This window comes from Protopterus annectens, chromosome 9.part0, assembly GCF_019279795.1.
Source record: "Protopterus annectens isolate FY-2018-M chromosome 9.part0, PAN1.0, whole genome shotgun sequence".
Lineage (NCBI taxonomy): Eukaryota > Metazoa > Chordata > Ceratodontiformes > Protopteridae > Protopterus > Protopterus annectens.
In genome coordinates this window covers 1,758,630,829-1,758,649,935 of record NC_056743.1, presented here as the reverse complement: position 1 = coordinate 1,758,649,935, position 19,107 = coordinate 1,758,630,829, and the positions used below count along the sequence as shown (strand labels likewise).

At 39.6% G+C, this 19,107-nt stretch overlaps 1 protein-coding gene across 5 annotated transcripts in view; it reads right to left on the bottom strand.

The window, feature by feature from the left end:
* Positions 1–19,107, bottom strand: part of PLPPR2 (phospholipid phosphatase related 2) — a 504,385-nt gene that overhangs the window by 30,743 nt on the left and 454,535 nt on the right. Inside the window, exon 8 of one of the 5 annotated variants that reach the window (XM_044084607.1) lies at positions 9,793–9,900. The exons of the other annotated variants lie outside the window; for them this stretch is intronic. Within the exon in view, the coding sequence (XP_043940542.1) occupies positions 9,793–9,900 (108 nt within the window). The remainder of the gene's footprint in view (positions 1–9,792; positions 9,901–19,107) is intronic. 5 annotated transcript variants of the gene reach the window in all.

Sequence of the window (19,107 nt, the reverse complement as noted above, 5' to 3'; positions counted from 1 at the left end):
TAAAACTTTCAAATGAAGTCCAAATCATCATAGAAGTAAATCAGTATGCACATTAGTGTTTATGGTAAATGGAGTGAAATAGCCAAGTAATGGATCATTGGAATGGCTGCAGGGGGAGGCTCCATTCGACCATAATTTTGTGAGGTGGAAGGGCGGCAAAACTTAAAGACGGCCCCACCTGAACTACACCTCCCAAATGTTCAGATTTTCAAAGAATGAGTAGATTTTTGCTTCTTATTTTTGGTTTGTTCCTCATAAAATGTGTGGTTTTCTGGCAAATCATTTAGGAATTAAGTCACTAAATAATGACGCACTGAGTTTCAGACTTCATAACCTTCAGAAAGATGCAAGCTAAAGTAAGACCTGTTGTTCTATCTACTGTCTCAGTTTATACAAGAGCAATTTTTAGTACTGTTTATATGTTCCCCCAATATATTTGGCCTTGTCCAGATTTATTGCATTAACAGGTTGAGAGGTACATGCAAATAAATTGCTTTATAGAATTAGGCATAGCCAAACCTCTCAACTGTCCCTGATTTTGGCTCAAAATGTTGCTCTTCCCCCTAATAATCCCTCCGCAAAATAGCAATTTTGGAAGAAAACATGGAGGGTTTACAATTAAGAAATAACTGTAATAATCAGAGTTATAAATTACTTTTATTTCAGAAATGCATGTAGATTCTTTTATTTTGTCAGCTGCTCAAGTTAGCAGTACTAATATTAAAGTGTCCCTTTTTTGACAGGTTCCCAGCTGTATTGTGTGGCTATTTTATATTTTTACATCACATTTTTGGCCCATTTTTCATAAAATTATGTTTTTTTTGGCAAATTAGTGACAAATCATTAAAGACTGAAGTTAGAAAATAATGACAGACATTTGAGTTTCAGATTTCATACCATTCAGAAAATTCATGCTAATGCAAGATCTATTCTATTATCTTTCTAAGTTTATAAGAGCAATATTTAAAAATTGTCCTTATTTTTGGGCCTTTGTCCCACTTCTTTGTATGGTTTTGTCCGGATTTCTTGCTCTGAGGTTGAGAGGTATGACAAATGTGTTAGGGCCATTACAGTCAGCCAGAGACATTTCAAATTGTGACATACTTGTTGCACCCCACTCCCCCATGTAGTGACTCTGGATGTGTTGAAGCAAGGCAAGGAGTAGTTATGCAGTGTAAATGTGCAGAGTATCCCCCCATCCAAGGTAGATGCAAGTACTAGAGTGGCTTTTCATCTGTCCTTGATTTTTGCAGAATGGTCTGGTTTCTGTCATATTTTTTGTACTGTTGATTTATGCTTATTACTCAAAGTGCCTGTTGCTCTGTGTTTAAGTAGCAATACTTTAATGACCATCAGGTAAGCTTGGCTGAGATTGTAAGATGCAAGTAAGCTTTAATAAGCATACTGTTAAAGAATTGCCAACATTGAAAGCCTTTCTGTTGTTGCCATGTAGAGAATACTTAACTAGATAATGTATAAGCCTTGGGTATTGAAATGCATATGACAGTATTTGTAATAAAGGACAGGATTACATTATTTTAAGAAGCTCATTACACTTGGAGATGTCCAGTCATCTCTGCAGGCTTCACCCGTAAACTAAACAGAATGCCAATCGTGTGGTCCATAACCTGTACAGTAATCCTTTTAAGCAATGTATCTTGAGTTTATTTCTTGTTTGCTTTTTATTTTTTACTTTGATCATGTTTTCCCCATGAAACAAGTAGATAGTTGTCAGGCAGCAGGTCTTTTTTTGGATAAGAAACATTTTTACAAGTGGGGGCATCAGAGATTTCTACTTTCAGCATGTTACTTGGTACTTTAATAAAGCTGAATATAAATTATAATTAGAACTGCAGTGCAAGAAGTGGTTTGAGTTGAGTGCTGCTTGTTTTTCTTATACTTGATTTTGACTGGCATTCCATTAATGTATTTAAAATGTAATTTATTTTTTCATGCCTCACGACCTTTTTGTTTCCATCTAGATATTAAGTAAGCTGTCATGCAGCCAATGCATTGTAATATTTTTATTCTTCTTCACTTCATTTTGTCTTGATTGGACTCTCATAATGACGGTTTGGCACCCAGGGTAGTGTATTTAGTTAGTTTGTGTGGTTTTGAGCATAGCTCCTCCCCTTTCTAGTTGGCCACACCCCTTCCCATTGACCCCACCCATCCAGCTGTCTCCTGCAGCCCCCCTTTGATTTGAAGTCACCAGCCGCCACTGAGCCCACCCAAGAAGAAGTAAGAACGACACTAAGAAAAATGAAAACAATGAACACAACAGGCCAAGATGAGGTCACAGCAGATATGATCAAGATATTGGGGTGAGCTGGGTGGAAGTGGCTCTAGGTGCTACTCATATGAGTATGGAGAGAAACAGATATCCTAAACAACTGGAGAATAAGCATTTTATGCCAGTATACAAGCATATAGGGAACATTTGTGACTACGGGCAGCATAGAGATATCAAACTCTTGTCACATTGCATGAAAGTGTCAGAGATGGGGACTGATAAATGAATGCACAAAGTAGTAGAAAGTAACATGAGAGAGGAGCAGTTTAGTTTCAGATCAGGATGCAGCACAACCAACCCAATGTTTGCAGCATGAAAGATAGTTGAGAAAAAGCTAGAGATGAGTAATTATAGTGCTTTTGGGAAAACTGCAATCTGTGTTAATTACACCAAAAATAAGTCACCCCTAAGAGTTGACCCAGTATTCAGGGATCTGGAAACATATATAGACAGTAATCTGCCCTTTGACCAACATGTGGCCAAGGTAGTAAGAAAATTATTCTATGTCACCCAACTTATAACAAGGGGTATGGCATCCAGGTCCAAGGAAGTCATAGAGCCATTTATTCATCCCTTATCCAATTCATCATTGAGAATAATGCCCCCTTTGGCATGTACTTGACCAAGCATATGCAAAAGTTGGAATGCCCACAAAGGTTCCTTCCAAGGAGAATCTAGGGTATTAAACATGTTGTCTTACACGGATCGCCTTAAAGCCCTGTCCCTATACTCTGTCTCCTACTTGTTACTCAGAAACAATCTATGCTTGGCAAACAAGGCACCCTTGTATCCAACTCTGGTGGAACTTTTATACATTTGCAAAACAAACAGCATCAAAACTACTAGATCCAAATATCTGTGGCATAAATAAGACATGATGATGAGACAGATATGTGTCTCAGAGGATTCCCATACTCTGGAACAGTTTCCCCATCCATGTGAATCAGAGTCCATCCCTAATCCTATTTAAGTGTAACCTTGACCAATGGATGGGAAATTGGAAATTCACCTCGGGTCTGGCCCCCTTGTCTCTAATAGACAGAGGCATTGTAATGCCCAAACTAACATATCCCCCACATAACCTCTAGAAACTTCCTGACTCATACACCCCTCCTAATAAATGCCCATGATACATAGGGACACAGTTTAGTTGGATTGTATGACTAGACTTAAAAAGGTCCTGGTTGCCATTAGCCTATTATATAATTATGAACCTATGAGTGCAACTGAGTATTGGCCAAGTAGGCTTTGAGAAGGCATTTAACAAGGTCCCAAGAAAGCCAGTTTGGTCAGTCCTGTGATGGTTGAAAGTCTCATAAATACTGGTAGAATTAGTGCTGGCTATGTACAAGGACCCAATGAAATACATATGAAAAGTCTTTGGACTCACAGAGGGTGGGAGCAGGTGTACATCAGGGTTCAGTTCTGAGCCCACTGCTGTTCATACTAGTGAGGGACTACATTAGCAAAAATGCTGGAGTGGATCAACAAAGCTGCTGTATGTAGAAGATGTGGTATTATAAGCAGACTCTGAATAAGAATGTTAGAAAATGACAGGAGAATGAAATTCAAAACTGAAAGCATAAAGGTGAAACAGTACAGACAAAATAATGTCATGGCTGCAAATAAGGAAAATCAGAAGAAGCTGCAAATTGAGACAGAAGGGCAAATAGTGGAACAGGTTAACAGCTTCAAGTATCTGGGAGGGATGGCTAGGGAGGAGGGAAGTCTATCTGAAGATAATGAGAGGGCCTGCAGCCAACTGGCACAGTGTCAGGGGTATTGTATGACAGAACAATGCCAAAGAATCTGAAAAGCAAGGTGCACTAAACAGTGGTGCAACCAGGACTACTGTATGGTACAGAAACCTGGACAGTAAAGGTAGAGCAGCAGAGGAAGTTAAAGGTAATGGAGATAATGTTACAATTGCCTTATGTATACAGACAACCCTCTCCTCCTTCCAACAAACTCTAATACATGTGAGAGATGCTGTTACATAGCCAAACTGGAGGCAGAGCTCTCTCAACCCAAGACTGGCACAGTCAGTCAGGAGGAAAAGGTAACCACCCACACCACAAATCCAGTCTCACACAGACCTATTGCATCTGCACACCCAACACATAAACACACAAAAACATACTCGGAGGCTCTAAATAAAAATCTGCCTAAACAGCAAAGACCTCCTAAGCAGATATCCAAGCAACAGCCACCCCTCAATAATACCCACAAATCACATATCTCACAAAATCAGTGTGCCTCACAGTCACAGCCCATAAGGCCAAACAACACACCAAATACACTTGGTATAGGGGACTCTATTGTCCAGCACACTGACGTCCCACTCACCAGACTGAACAAGGAGAAGGTCACTGTAAGCTGCCTGTCGGGTGCCAGGATCCGCCACATAATGCAAACACTCAGGTCACTCCAAAGCAAGTACAAGTATGACTCCATCATTGTCCATGCTGGTGTGAATGACCTGAGATGTACCTCCCTGGACTACATGAAAAGAGACATAGAGGAGCTCTCTGACCATGTAGCCCAGGCTGGTATGTCCCTGACCTTGAGTAGCATCTTGCCCTCACCAAGAATGATGCCACATTATAAAGACAAAATGATCAGTTTCAACAATTGGCTAAAGTATTGGTGTCATTCAAAGGAGGTCCAGTGTCTGTCAACCTGGGATGACATGCTCGACAAGCCACGTTGCTTCGCTAGGGATGGCTTGCACCTGTCACCCTTAGGCTTTAGTATACTGGCCAAGGCTCTTGCCACCCCCATAGTGCCTTTTTTAGGCAAGGCTCAAAGGACAAACCCACCTCCATAGACAACCCAAAGATAAAAAAACTAAAGGTAATGCTACTCAATGCCAGAAGTCTAAACCTCAAGACGCACGCACTCGAGACTCTCCTCAGTATGGAGAAAATCGATGTCTGTGCAGTAACAGAAACCTGGTTCAAGGCTCCTGAGAGCATCCCAGCACTACCAGGTTATAACTCATACCATGCATTTCGGCCCCAAAACTCAGACTGAAGCACAAAAGGAGGGGGAGTATCTATATTCATCAAAGATACCTACACCTACCTCCAGGTTAGTGGCACTGCATGAAGCATCGGAAACCATCCATGTGCAACTAACAGCAGATAAAACTGCCTTTCAGTTTGTAGCCTGCTACAGAACACCCTCCCTATTACAGGAACCCCACTTGGCATTCCTGAGAACACTGGAGAATATGAAGGACTCTCCAAACACTATGTTATTGGGTGACTTCAACTACCCAAACATTGACTGGGAAAACTACTCAAGCCCAAACACCCTCGCCCAACGGTTCCTTGAATTTATAAACTCTAATGCAATAGAACAACTGGTCACCACTCCCACAAAAGGGAACAACATATTGGACCTGGTCATCACCAACATGGGGACTCTATGTTCCACACCAGAGGTAAACCCCTCATTGGTAAGATCAGACCATAAACAAATTTCCCTGGACATCCATATCCCGTCCCCACCCCTAGCCAAGGAAATCACTGTAAAGAATTTCTCAAAAGCCAACTTTGCACTTCTCAAGACTGAGGTGGAATCCTTCAAAGCCCCTGGGCCAGAGGATAATACAGCCCAATCTGCAGAATCCTTTACAAATGCATTCTATGAGCACCTGCAGGAATGCATGGATCATGCTATCCCAAATAAAACCAAGACTCACTCTTCCAAAAGCAGTGGACCCCGGCCATAAATAAGCTATACAACAGAAGGAGGAAGTTACTACATGACAGAGCAAAATCCCAAAAAGGGAAGGCATCTCTGATCAGTATTAGCAAGAAACTTCGATTCCTCATAAAATCATCAAAGGCCAGTTTCGAAAGAAAAATTGCCCTAGACACTAAAGATAATCACAAGGCCTTCTTTAGTTATGTCAGAAACATGGGCGGAAACTTCCAGATATGCTCTGAATTGTTGCATAACGGTACAAAATATACCAAACCTACAGACATAGCCAACATCCTGGCAGACAGATTCAGCGCAAACTTCTCCCCCCCTTACCCCCCAAAGGAGCAAATGCCTATCCCAACTGAATGTAACCTCCCTGACATCACAGATGCACAGGTGAAAGCTGCCCTCTCCAAAGCAAAAAACACAGCATCTATGGGACCAGACGGTGTCCCAGGCTGTGTCTTACACGAGCTCCAAGAAGAACTGAACCCTCACATTAAGTCACTGTTCAAACTTAGCCTTACTACAGGATATGTACCCAAAGAATGGCGTACAGCTACAGTGCTCCCACTCCACAAAGGTGGTGCCACAACGGACCCCGAAAACTATCACCCCATAAGCCTGACTAGTCTGGTCTGTAAAGCTATGGAGCGTATTAGCATGGAACTCATAAAGAAAGACATTGGGAGCCTCCAGACACTGGACCCTACCCAATTCGGCCTTGTTAAGGGCAGATCTTGCCTCTTAAACCTAGTTGATTTCTTTGAAATAGTTACCAAAGCCATAGATGTGGGCAAGGTAGTCCACACAGCCTACCTGGACCTTGCAAAAGCCTTCAACACAATACCCCACTCGGGCATCATAAATAAGCTTACCAGCTTAAATATCAACCTCTATATCACAAGATGGGTTGCAAACTGGCTCACAGATAGAACTCACATGGTCAGAATCGCAGGTGCCATGTCCGAATCCAAACCACTTACAAGTGGTGTCCCACAGGGCTCAGTTCTGGGACCTGTCTTGTTCGGTATATACTTCTGTGAGGTTCAGGCTAACATGGGGGGATTATGGCTGACAAAGTTCACAGATGACTGCAAGCTGGGGGCCATAATCGAATCTCCAGCTGACACAAGCATCCTCCAAAAGGGTCTCACAGAGACGGATGCTTGGTGCCAGAGCCACAGCCACAAGCTAAATGCTAAAAAGTGCATAGTCATCCCCTTTGGGAAAAACAAGGTGCCCACAAATTACTACATAGGTGGTAATCCATTAAGTACGGAAGAAGTAATTAGAGATTTGGGGACCAACATAGATAGTAATCTCTCCTTTGATAATCACATTGCCAAAGTGGTTAGAAAGACCTTCTATATAGCCCACCTTATCACGAAAGGGTTCGCATCTAGATCAAGAGAGGTCATTGTGCCCCTCTACTCGTCACTCATCAGGCCCATAATTGAATACAATGCCCCTTTTGGGATGTACCTTACCCGACACCTGCAGCAACTGGAGAGACCCCAAAAGTACCTCACCAAGAGGATCATGGGCTACAAACAGATGTCCTATGCAGCTCGACTAAAGAAACTCCAGCTCTACTCAGTTGCTTACCGCCTACTCAGAGGCGATCTATGCCTGACGTACAAAGCCATGTCAAACCCAGAATTAATGGACATGCTCCACCTCAAAAAATCCAAGTCCCTTAGAGCTATGCCCTCCAGGGACCTAAACCTCAGCACAAAAATAAATAGGACATGCTGGAGGGACAGATTCATTTCCCAGAGGCTCCCCTCACTCTGGAATAGAATCCCAATTCATGTTAGACATAGCCCCTCGCTGACCCTCTTTAAGCGAAATTTGGACGCGTGGATGGGAAATCGCAAATTCACCCCTGGGATCTCTCCTGTGTCCCTGCTAGACAGAGGCACAGTAAACTAATCTTAAAAGGGTACCTTCTGTGACCTACTTTACAGAGGCACAGTAGGCCAATCTAATAGGGAGGCGGAAGCCAAATACACTCTGGCTAGGCTTATAAATGCCCTAGGGCAGATAGCCTAGTATCTACCTATGAACCTATGAACCTATAAAGTGTTTAAATTGGGCGGTAGGATGGGATAGATGAAGAAATGATGATATCAGAGCACAAGTCGATGTAGCTCCAGTTGGAGAAATGGTCAAAGATAACAAACTATAGTGGTTCAGGCACATGTGCAGGTATGCAAAAGATGATCTGCTGAAGAAGATTTGGGACAGACAGGAAGAATATGAGGAAACAAGGATATCCAGCCAACCAATGGATGGATTGAATGAGAGAAGGCCTGTGACAATTAGGCATGATTGTCAGGGTAGGTAGGAGAGTGGCACTGAACTGTGAGAGGTGATGTGACACTGTGACCACATGTAGAAAAAAATGGGATAAAAACGTTTGACGATGATGACCTATAACTGTGATACTATGGTGTATGCATAATCAGTTGCTCTGACTTTTCATTTGTCCATTTATAAGAGCTTCTGGTTGATTACGTGTTTGATTAGGGAAGGCTATCTTCGCAATATCTATGCGACTGTTGGTACATGCCTCATTAGAAGGCAGACTGCTTAGATCTTAGCTAATATAAAATGAATACATCAATTGACTCATTAAAAGAGTGTTCAATAACTGAGATCTTGGCATTAGATTAATAATTTGATTGTTAGCAGCTTGTACCGTGAATTCAGGAACTCAGTATTGTTAGTAGAACTGAGAGGTAACAATAATTCCTCTCGGGAAATATTGTGTGTGTGTGTGTGTGTGTGTGTGTGTGTGTGTGTGTGTGTGTGTGTGTGTGTGTGTGTGTGTGTGTGTGTGTGTGTTATGTGTGAATGAAAAAATAATCTGTTTAAGTCTCAGCTAGTGTTGGTAAGATTGCACTGGGAAGTATGAGACTGAGGTGGGTGAAATCTTGTGGAGTTTGTTATTGTATTCCTTTTCTGTAGCAGGTGGTATAAAACTGGTGCTAGTCATACCCAAGGCAGTAGTATGCATTTACCATAAGCTCATAAGACAAATCATCCCTTCTGTAAGTAATAGGTGCCAGTAGTATGGACAGACTCTTTGTACTCCTAGAGACCACGTTAAGGCCTGTAACCTTGTTCCTTACACATGGTTCATCTTGTTAGTACTAATGGGCTATAATCTAATAGCTATAACCTAATATAAGTATGTAGACTCCCACAAAGTCTCATTAATGTAGTTCTTGGAAATTGCAAAATACCTGCCTATATTTATAGCTCAGTTGTCAGATATAACTGTACTTCTAAGAAAGCTAGCTGGAGTTGGTAGAGGAACAAACCAAGAGCTTTGATCTACTAATTAGATTGGTAACTACTGCACCTACACTTAAATACTTATGATGTTTGAAGTTCATGAAAGCATGAATGACAGGGAATAGCAGCAGTGGTATTAAAGGATGGTTGATCTATTGCATATATCCCATTCTTCATTCTCAACCCAGTACCAGAAACTGGTCACCACACAACTCCAGCTCTTTGCTGAATGAAATACAACTGTAGCTGTAGTGGAACAGGAATCCAGACCTGCCTTCTGCCTTATCAGCAATGAAACCCAAAGACAAAATAAAAGAAGACAAAGAAAGAGAACAATATAAAATCAAAATCGTTATAACTAAAATAATCAGTCATTTTACTTAAAGCAATAGCACCGATTAAAAGAAATGTTAAAAAATTCACATATTTGATTTTTGCTTTATTTTACTCCCCAGTATATAAAACTAAGATTCTCAAATCCTCACATGTTCTTCCTTATTTGCCAGAGCTGTGATAATAAAGCTGGTATGTAAAGTAACTCTGCTTCAAGTGATCCTCTTTTCTGTGTCAAAGGCACCATGTAGAATACATTGCTAAGGAAAAGATAAGATTTTTATTTATATTAATGATGTCGGGACCTACAGTCTTTGTTACACAATCAAATAAACTGAAACACCACTACAAATTCTCAAAATGAAAACACTCAATTTGAAAGTTCAAACAAGAGCATATATATTTCACTGATGCCAAATATAAATATGCTAACTAGTACAACTGCTTATTAATTCACTCTGTAATGCTAATCAATCAAACATAAAAGCTAAGCAGCCATCCTTTCAATTTTGCTTTATTGTGGTTTTGCCTTACAAAGGTTGGGAGGTTCACAGCACTTTTCAAAAAGATGTTGAATCCCTTACCAGGTAACTTTTTACTCTAGTAAACCCCAAGCTTAATTATTCATTTGTTAATTGTTTTTACCTAATATCCAATGATGCAATACAAATATTGCCAAACATAAATACTTAAAAAATCCTACAACCTTTCAGAAAACAGTCTTCATTTATTCAGAGTAACTGTTATTTAATAATCATTACTAAAAAAAAAAAATCAAACTTATAGTCATGAATTTTCATATTACCATACAGATCACATTTTGCTGCTTTGGTATGCATGTATCCATTCTAAAAGCACAACATAATACTATAGGTCAAAAGAAATGTAAATATTCTCATGAGTGAAAACACCCTGCTGTTGTTCATAACATACAGTACTTGTCGGTTATATGGCAGTGATATTAGAATGTCCTGTCCTACACCATTACTGCAGCATTTTCTTTGCTTAGGATTTTCCTAAGAAATATGGAAGTGACCATCAGAAAACTGATCTGTTTATATCTGTCAGAATTTTCATTCAGCTTTGTCCTAGGAATGAATACAGGTATACCACTCTGTACACATTTCACCTGAGTACAAAATAAGACAGGAGTTTAATTTAAGATTCTTTATGTGAACACTACAACAAAAGGTTCTAAACATCACATAAAACAAATTGACAAAGATCTAAATAAAACAAACACCAATGTTTCTTTCCTATCCTTCTGAAAATTCCACCTTTGATACTATAATAAAGTAATGAAGGCAGATGTTCTTAAAATGAATGTTATAAATGAAACCAGATAAAACGCAGAATTAAACAACCGCACCATAACAAGAAAGAAATATTATTACGCAGCATTATTGCCTTTACTGATGTTTAACAGTAGAACACTAACATGTCAATATGCACATAGTTATGTATATAGTTATACCCACACACATATCTTATATCCCTCTGTATGTGTGTGTGTGTGTGTGTGTGTGTGTGTGTGTGTGTATGGGAAAGATCACAACCTCAAGACTCATAATATCAAACCCAGAATCCCGAGGTTGTGAAATCTCGAAATTAAGAAATAATAAAAAAAAAACATGACAACTGCTAAAACCGTGTTTTTGCAGGGGGGCAAGAACCCCTGCAACCCCCACACCCCTTGCAACTTAAATATACTAACTCCAAGATTGCACTACAGTGAAGAGAACGGTAATGTTCACATTCTGCACTGTATAGTGATGTACATTACAGTTCACTTCACTGTACAGCGATCTCGGAGTTAGTATATTTAGATTGCAGGGCGTGTGGCAGGTGCAGTGGGACTAGCAGTTGTCATGTTTTTTTCTTTTATTTTGTAATTTCGAGATTTCACAATCTTGAGATTCTGGGTTTGATATTTTGAATCTCGAGATTGTGATCTTTCGAAATTAAGAAGTGGACCCATATATATATATATATATATATATGTGTGTGTGTGTGTGTGTGTGTGTGTGTGTGTGTATGCTTGTATTTCTGGAGTGATAGAGAAAACAAAGCTAAATGGACAGATAAAAATGAGTATGTATACTCTGAGAACAAACAACACAAAAAGGGACATATAAAGTATGAAAATCAATTCTTAATAAAAATAAAATAGGCTTTTGTTTTCTATACCCTATTTAGTAATTAGTGACTGACCACTACAGGTACTTTGCCAGGAGTTCTCATATGTTATGTGATATACTCCGTAGTTTTGCTTTATGTGAAGTAATGGCTTTCTAACTTAAACACAGAGCTGATGGACTCATCTTGCTCACAATTAATTAGTCTTACTTTTTGGCAATGCTATTAACCCAAACAAGAAAGAAATTGTCATTAAAGGACAGTACATGATGGTATGGAACCAGCATTTACTGAATGATGTTCAGCCAAACATTCAGTGAAATGAGTGGGGCATCTAAAAATGAAAACCACAGAAAACACATCACTGCATTATTAGAAGCAAAACCCCTTCCTGTTCCAGACTGAACCACATATCCTTATCTTCAGCTATAGCTACTTTTAGGTGACTAATGAACACTTCAAACGGGTGGTGCAGTGGTGCAGTGGTTAACGTTGTCACCTCATAATAAGAAGTTCCCAGGTTTGATTCTCGGATTGGGTGCCTTCTCTGTGGAGTCTGCATGTCTTCCCTGCATTTGCCTGGGTTTAATTTGGGTGTTCTGGTTTCCTCCCACATTCCAAAGACATGCATATAGAGAATTCTCCCTGGGCCTCTGCTGAAAATAGGCTCTGTCTTAGTCAGACACATACCCGCGGTGGTGGTGCTGTGGTAGCGTTGTCGCCTCACATACCCGCGGTGGTGGTGCTGTGGTAGCGTTGTCGCCTCACAGTAAGACGCTGTCCGGTTCAATTCTCAGCTAGAGCATCTTCTGCGTGGAGACATGTGTGAATGGTGTACCTTCGTTGAAGGTTGTGCGTCAGGCCTGGCAAGCTGGTACGTAAAAATCAACTGCCAATCATTAGCGGACCGGAGTTCTGCTGTGGCGACCCCTAACCGGGAAAAGCCAAAAGACACAAAATATATATTCATACACACTTAAGGATCCCTATCAGATGACTGAAGTTTCAAAACTTCAAAATTCATATGGTCGGAACTATATGACTGAAGTTTTGAAAATTCAAATGTTTTGATTGGAGATCACAATACAGCTTGGATCTGGAAATTTACCGTATTTTCCTCACTGTAGTGCAATCTCGGAGTTGGTATATTTAATTTGCAGGGGGTGTAGGGGTTCAGGGGAACTTGTCACCTGCAAAAACGTAAAAAAATAAACTTTTTTTTAATGTTTGAAGTTTTAAAAATTTGATCATATGGTCCTGACCATATGATTTTCGAATTTTCAGAACTTTGATCATCTGATAGGGATATATATATATATATATATATATATATATATATATATATATATATATATATATATATGGTTCCCATTCAGAAGCCTGAAACATCATAAGCCTGAAAATCAAAATCCTGAAACCAAAACCCTGAAAATTCAGAATCCTGAAAACTCAAAATCCTGAAAGCCCAAAATCCTGAAAGACCAAAATCCTGAAACTCAAAATCCTGAAAACACAAATAATGCTAATATGTCACTATAAAGACACTAATATCTACCAACTGACCCTGACCCTAACCCTAACCCTAAGGTCCGTCACTATCGCACACTCACCTGACCTGCGCCCTAACCCTAACTCACTTAAACCGCCCCTAACCCCAATATTTGTCACTATTGCATACATGCCTAACCTGCCCTAACCTAACTCACTTAAACCGCCCCAACCCTAAAATAAAACCAACCGCACACTTACCTGACCCCAACGCATGACCTAACACCACAGGGCTAACAATGGCAAAGCCACAATGACATCAGTATGTCTATTTTGTGTTTTCAGGATTTTGAGTTTCAGGATTTTGGTCTTTCAGGATTTTGGGCTTTCAGGATTTTGAGTTTTCAGGATTCTGAATTTTCAGGCTTTTGGTTTCAGGATTTTGATTTTCAGGCTTATGATGTTTCAGGCTTCTGAATGGGAACCATATATATATATATATATAGAGAGAGAGAGAGAGAAAGAGATAAAAAGTTGGTTTTCTAAGTCACAATGTGTGATACCAAGTGTCATTAAACCTGCATTCAACAAATGTGTCAAAAGTAAGTAAAACCTGCAGGCCAACACCTATACCCCTACACTGTAGCTAGGCCTTGGAACCTTCTTCCTGTAATTAAATCCAACCCACACATTGCTCCTTTTAAAACTTCCTTACATAAATACTTCTCTTCCATTTGGAGCTGTAACTGCTCTACACATTCTGCTTTTAAATCCTAACTTCTTCTACCTTACCCCCTCTTCACTTTTACTTACTACTCAGTTGCTGCTAATTGTTATATAGCAAAGGCTATCTTATTTCTTAACCCTGAACTTTATCTGCACTTCATCACCTGGAAATACATATTCCCTTTTATCTCTGCTTCTGCAAATTCCCTTTTATTTCAACTTCTCCTCCCAAGCAACTGTTATTATCCCTTCACAAAATGTATCATTGCTCAACTGTGCTGAGTAAGCTTTGTATTTATGTATGAATGTATGTATACACATGTATAGTAAACTTCTGAAGTTAAGTTTTCTTTACACTTTTTTTATTTGTATGTTCTATGCATGTATACACAGTCATATGTATTTTGAAACTCTGAATTTATCTTGGCTGTACAATATATTTTAATTGTTCAATATTGTTACATGTAGTTGGAGCTTTTTCCCCTGGGCCTCCACTGAAAATGGGCTTTTACGGCCCAGTGGACTATCCCAGTAATGAAATGCCAATACATAAAGGCATCATCAACAAGAGGGCTGAGAGGGGTCCAATAGGTGAGAAACAGCTGTAAAGATGAGAAGGAATAAGCAAACTATAAAACATTTTATACCGTCCTTTGTCAGTCTATGGTCATTGAGTAGTAAGAAATAATATCATCTGATCTAGCCTATGCTGCATGTAGGCAGACAAAACCGCTTCATTTTCAGCTATAATCATTTGCTATCAAAACCCAATGCAAGAAAAGAAGCCCTGTACTTCTAGAGGTGTTTATAAAGGATAACAGGGGATCACTACATAATTAATGAAGTATAAAAGGTTACTTCAAAGATCACAGAATTACCAAATGTAAATGTTAGAAAAATGGTGTAACCATGGGGGGACATAATTTATAAAGTAGTCAGACAAGAAAACCCATTTGATACCTGCTAATATCATTGAAAACAAGTTTGTCAGGAAGTAATTGAAAAACAGGGTGTAAGAAACTGTTTTCAGAGCAGCACATTTTACGGTTCTGTGTTTGTAAAAAAAAAAAAAACAAAAAAAAAAGCAAATGGAGCAAGTGTTTGAAGATGCTGCATATTGACTAGCTCTAGTCAGCAGCAATATGATCTGATTAAGGGGGGTAAATTATTTGTAGTATACAAAAGGCAAGGTGTTCTATAAACTTTGGTTGACTGACTTTACTTTTGTTCTACACATAGACAGCAGGAGTTTCATTCATCTAAGCTGAAACTAAATATCCCATGTGTTAGTTCAGCTGGAATAAAAGCAAAATAGATGTAACATTCCACTCCATACAAAGAAAAATGAAAATAAAATAAGGAAAGTATTTCAAGAGAAAAACAAAATAATAATAATAAAATGCATAGTAATGAAAAAAAAGCACGTGCAACAAAGCAATGGCATGGCTAAACAACGCTCTGTACTTATACCTGTCAGAAAATATCAGAGCATCTCAAAAGGCATTGTATAACTGCCACTGATGAAAACACAAGACAGTCTTTGCCAGAGCAAGGATTACAGTTCAATACTTTACGGCGCCTTAAATTAAAATGCAGTCTATTGAGTTCATTATATGAAATGGTTGCAGTTCAGTTTTTTGACATTTCATTTTGCCAACAAATTGAACTGAAGTGATATTTTGTGGACCAGTCATTTTACTGAACGTTTGTTTTCTCGACGGGTCATTTTTCCAACGGAAGTAAGTGGGTCTGTATTGGGGGTGGGATGAGTGTGCAAGTGTTTGGGGGTTAGTGATGGCATTCAAACTGACCATTTTTAAATCCTGTAAAATGATGCTACCGTTAGTGTTCCACATACTCACCCATAAAAGGTCAATTTATCTTTGATCCCAAAGGGAAATGTTAAGTGCTTAAATTATCAAACGTGTATACTTACTTCATGTTCTAGCAAGTTAATGTTTAAGATAGTGCAAGCAAAATACCAGCAATACAGATGTAAAACCTGGTTATAGAAGTGGTAGATCCTCACAGATTAAATTGCCACCATCCACTGGACAGTATGAAAAGTAAGGGAGTAAAAGAGGATCATGGACTTTTGTTTTATTGACTATTCTAAAGCATTTGATTGGGTGGACTGTAATAAATTTTAACAATTTGGTTTATAGGTACTTACTAGGCTGTTGATATGTGAGGATCTTAAGAAGCTTAGCCCTGCACTCCCATGGTAATTATTAACCCTTATATATTGCAATATGAATATCCAAAGATGGTCTGAACAAGTACATATTGGGGTAATGTTTCCCCAATCCATGAAGGTTATTGGTGCTAAAACTGGGGATGAATTTGAGGTTACACAATGATTCCTCCAGGTTATAGGTGAATAGAGCAAGAGAAGTACTCTGCTTAATCTGGAGGGGAACACATTTCTGTAGGAGGAATATTCTCTGTGACATATACCTGTTCCTCCGGCACATTGCAAAGAGTTTGAGTTCCCTTGAGTGGATATTTCTGATACCATTGGACTTGTGAATGTGAAATAGGTCTGAGAGAATAGAGCCTGTCGAGGCTCTATATGTGAGGCATACATCGCCTCAAAATAGCCTATGTGATACTGACAAAAGAGACAAGGCTTTGAGATGGTCTGCATAGTTTTTATGATTTACTCTTTGAAAGTTTTTAGCTGTGGTCATTTCACCTATTGCAAGTGTTTGGATAGGTATATACCAAAAGGGGCATTATACTCGATGATCAGCCTGGTAAGTGCCACATACAGTGGAACAATTACTTCCCTGGATGTGGACACTATACCTTTTTATATAAATTGTTAGAGTAAAAAGGACTTCCTTACAATAATGTATACATAGTGATCAAAAGACAATTCATTGTCAACATAGCTTCCCAGATCCCTAACTAAGGGATCAATTTTCATGAGGGTGTTATCAATGTGATAGTTACAAAGGCAGTCATGCATGCCAAAGGTTACAGTTATGCATTTCTTAGCATACAATTTTAATCTGTGATTTTGGAACTAACCATTTGTTTGGGACAGGCTGTCTTGCAGGATCCTGGTATCTCCTAAGGAATTTATGATAGCACCAAACTTGCAATTATGTGCAGACACGGTCAGCTGCAAAGCCTTAAGATTAGCTTTGACATCTGAGAAATAAATGACAAAGAAGAGTAGCCCAAGGACTGAACCCTAGGGTACTCCACTAGTGACAGGTCTTTTGGAGAAGGTGGAATAGTCCACCCTTACTTCCTGTGTTCTATTTGTGAGCAAATGTGTTACCCAGTGAATTACATAATATTTAGTTAGGAGAGTTTATTAATGATGCCTGAGCGTGGGATGGTGCTGAATACCATTGCATGGTCCAGATATACAGTGTGTATTGATTTCATCCATTTTAGTGACTTTTTAACAAAAGTCAGGCAAGTTAATTAGGCAGGACCTCCCCTTGACTAATCAAGCTGAGTTGGGTCGAGAGTCACTAGGGCAGATATATCCTATATTATTAGTTCTGTGGTGATTCTTTCCATGCCTTACAGATAAGGCTGGTCAGACTTATAGGTTTGTGCAAGAGAGTGACTGTTATGTCCTTTATTCATCTGGCACAAAGCCTGTTTTGAGGCTAATGTTGAAGAGACTGTGTATGGGGACTGACAATTCATGTTTCAGGCTGACCTGTAGGCAGCCTGGTATGTTGTCTGGCCCCATAGATGTAGTATTTTTGGCCTTAGATAGTGCCTTGAGAACTTCTTGGGAGAAATGGGGGAGTTAGATCTGAGTATTTTATCTGAGAGTATCAGGGGACAGAGGGGGTTGAAGCTAGAGCTCAATTTGTCAGGGCCTGAGCGTGTGTCATAATTTATTATTATCTCTCTGCAGTGCTGGGCAATGTTTCTGAGATTTCTAACACAGTTAAATAAGTATTTGTGGTTGTCTTTTGCCTAGGTGGCTATTTTTACCTCATATATGGCTTTGGCTGATTTTATCAAGAGAGCTGGACTTCCTTGTTTAGATTATCAGCAGTGTTTTTGGCTTCTTTTGGGAGTTAGCTTTATTTTTATGTGTAAAGAGTATTTTTTTTATTATCAAGTCTGTTTATATTAGGGATCTACAATGGTGGGGATTATTTTTGAATTTGGTGTTTTATTTCTGATGGGGACAGCTGCATCTATGCGTCTGTTTACACGTGCATTGAACTTGGCAGTAAAGGATTCTGCATGTAAACAGTTGGGTGATTGAGGCAGAAGGGACATTTGAATTTAGGCATGTCATCTCTTAGTTGTAATAAATTAGCCTTTACATAGTCTCTGAATAGTGAGGTATTTGAGGATACTTCAGGCTTTAGTCTCAAGCTGAATGTGACTGACTTGTGGCCTGGTTTGGTCAGGGAATAGGTTACATTAGGCAGGGAGCAGAACTGTCTCATATTGGTAAGAACTAAGTGCAATGTTTTCTCTTCTTTCATTGGCTTGAGGACGAACTGGTCCAGGGAGTTTGTATTGATGAAGTCTACAAATTTCTGGGCAGACATATCTAAGGATTCATAGGTTCATAGGTTAATAAGTAGGTACTAGGCTATTGGCCCAAGGGCCTACGTAAGCCTAGCCAACAAGGTTCCCTGGCTTGTGCCACCCAAGAAAGTTATTTTCCTGTGCCACTGCCGAGCAGAGACACAGAAGTGATCTCCGGGGTGTATTTCCTATTTCCCATCCACTCATCAAGATTTTTCTTGAAGAGTGCTAATGAAGAACTTTGCTTGACATAGATGGGTAGCCTGTTCCAGAGTATGGGAAGTCTCTGGGATAAGAATCTATCCCTCCAGCATGTCCTGTTTATTGTGGTGACAAGGTTTAGATCCCTAGAGCATGTAGCTCGGAGGGATTGGGATTTCTTTAGGTGTAGCATGTCCAATAGCTCTGGGTTTGACATAGCTTTATATGTTAGGCAGAGATCACCTCGGATGTATAAGTGTCCCAGTTTACAGTGGGGTAGTTGAAGTCTCCTAGGAGAATGGTGTTTGGCTTACTACATAGGGACTCCATATTTGTTAGGTAGGAGGTATGGCCTAAGGGAGACATAGACGAGGTCCTATAGTAGTTAGCTATGATGT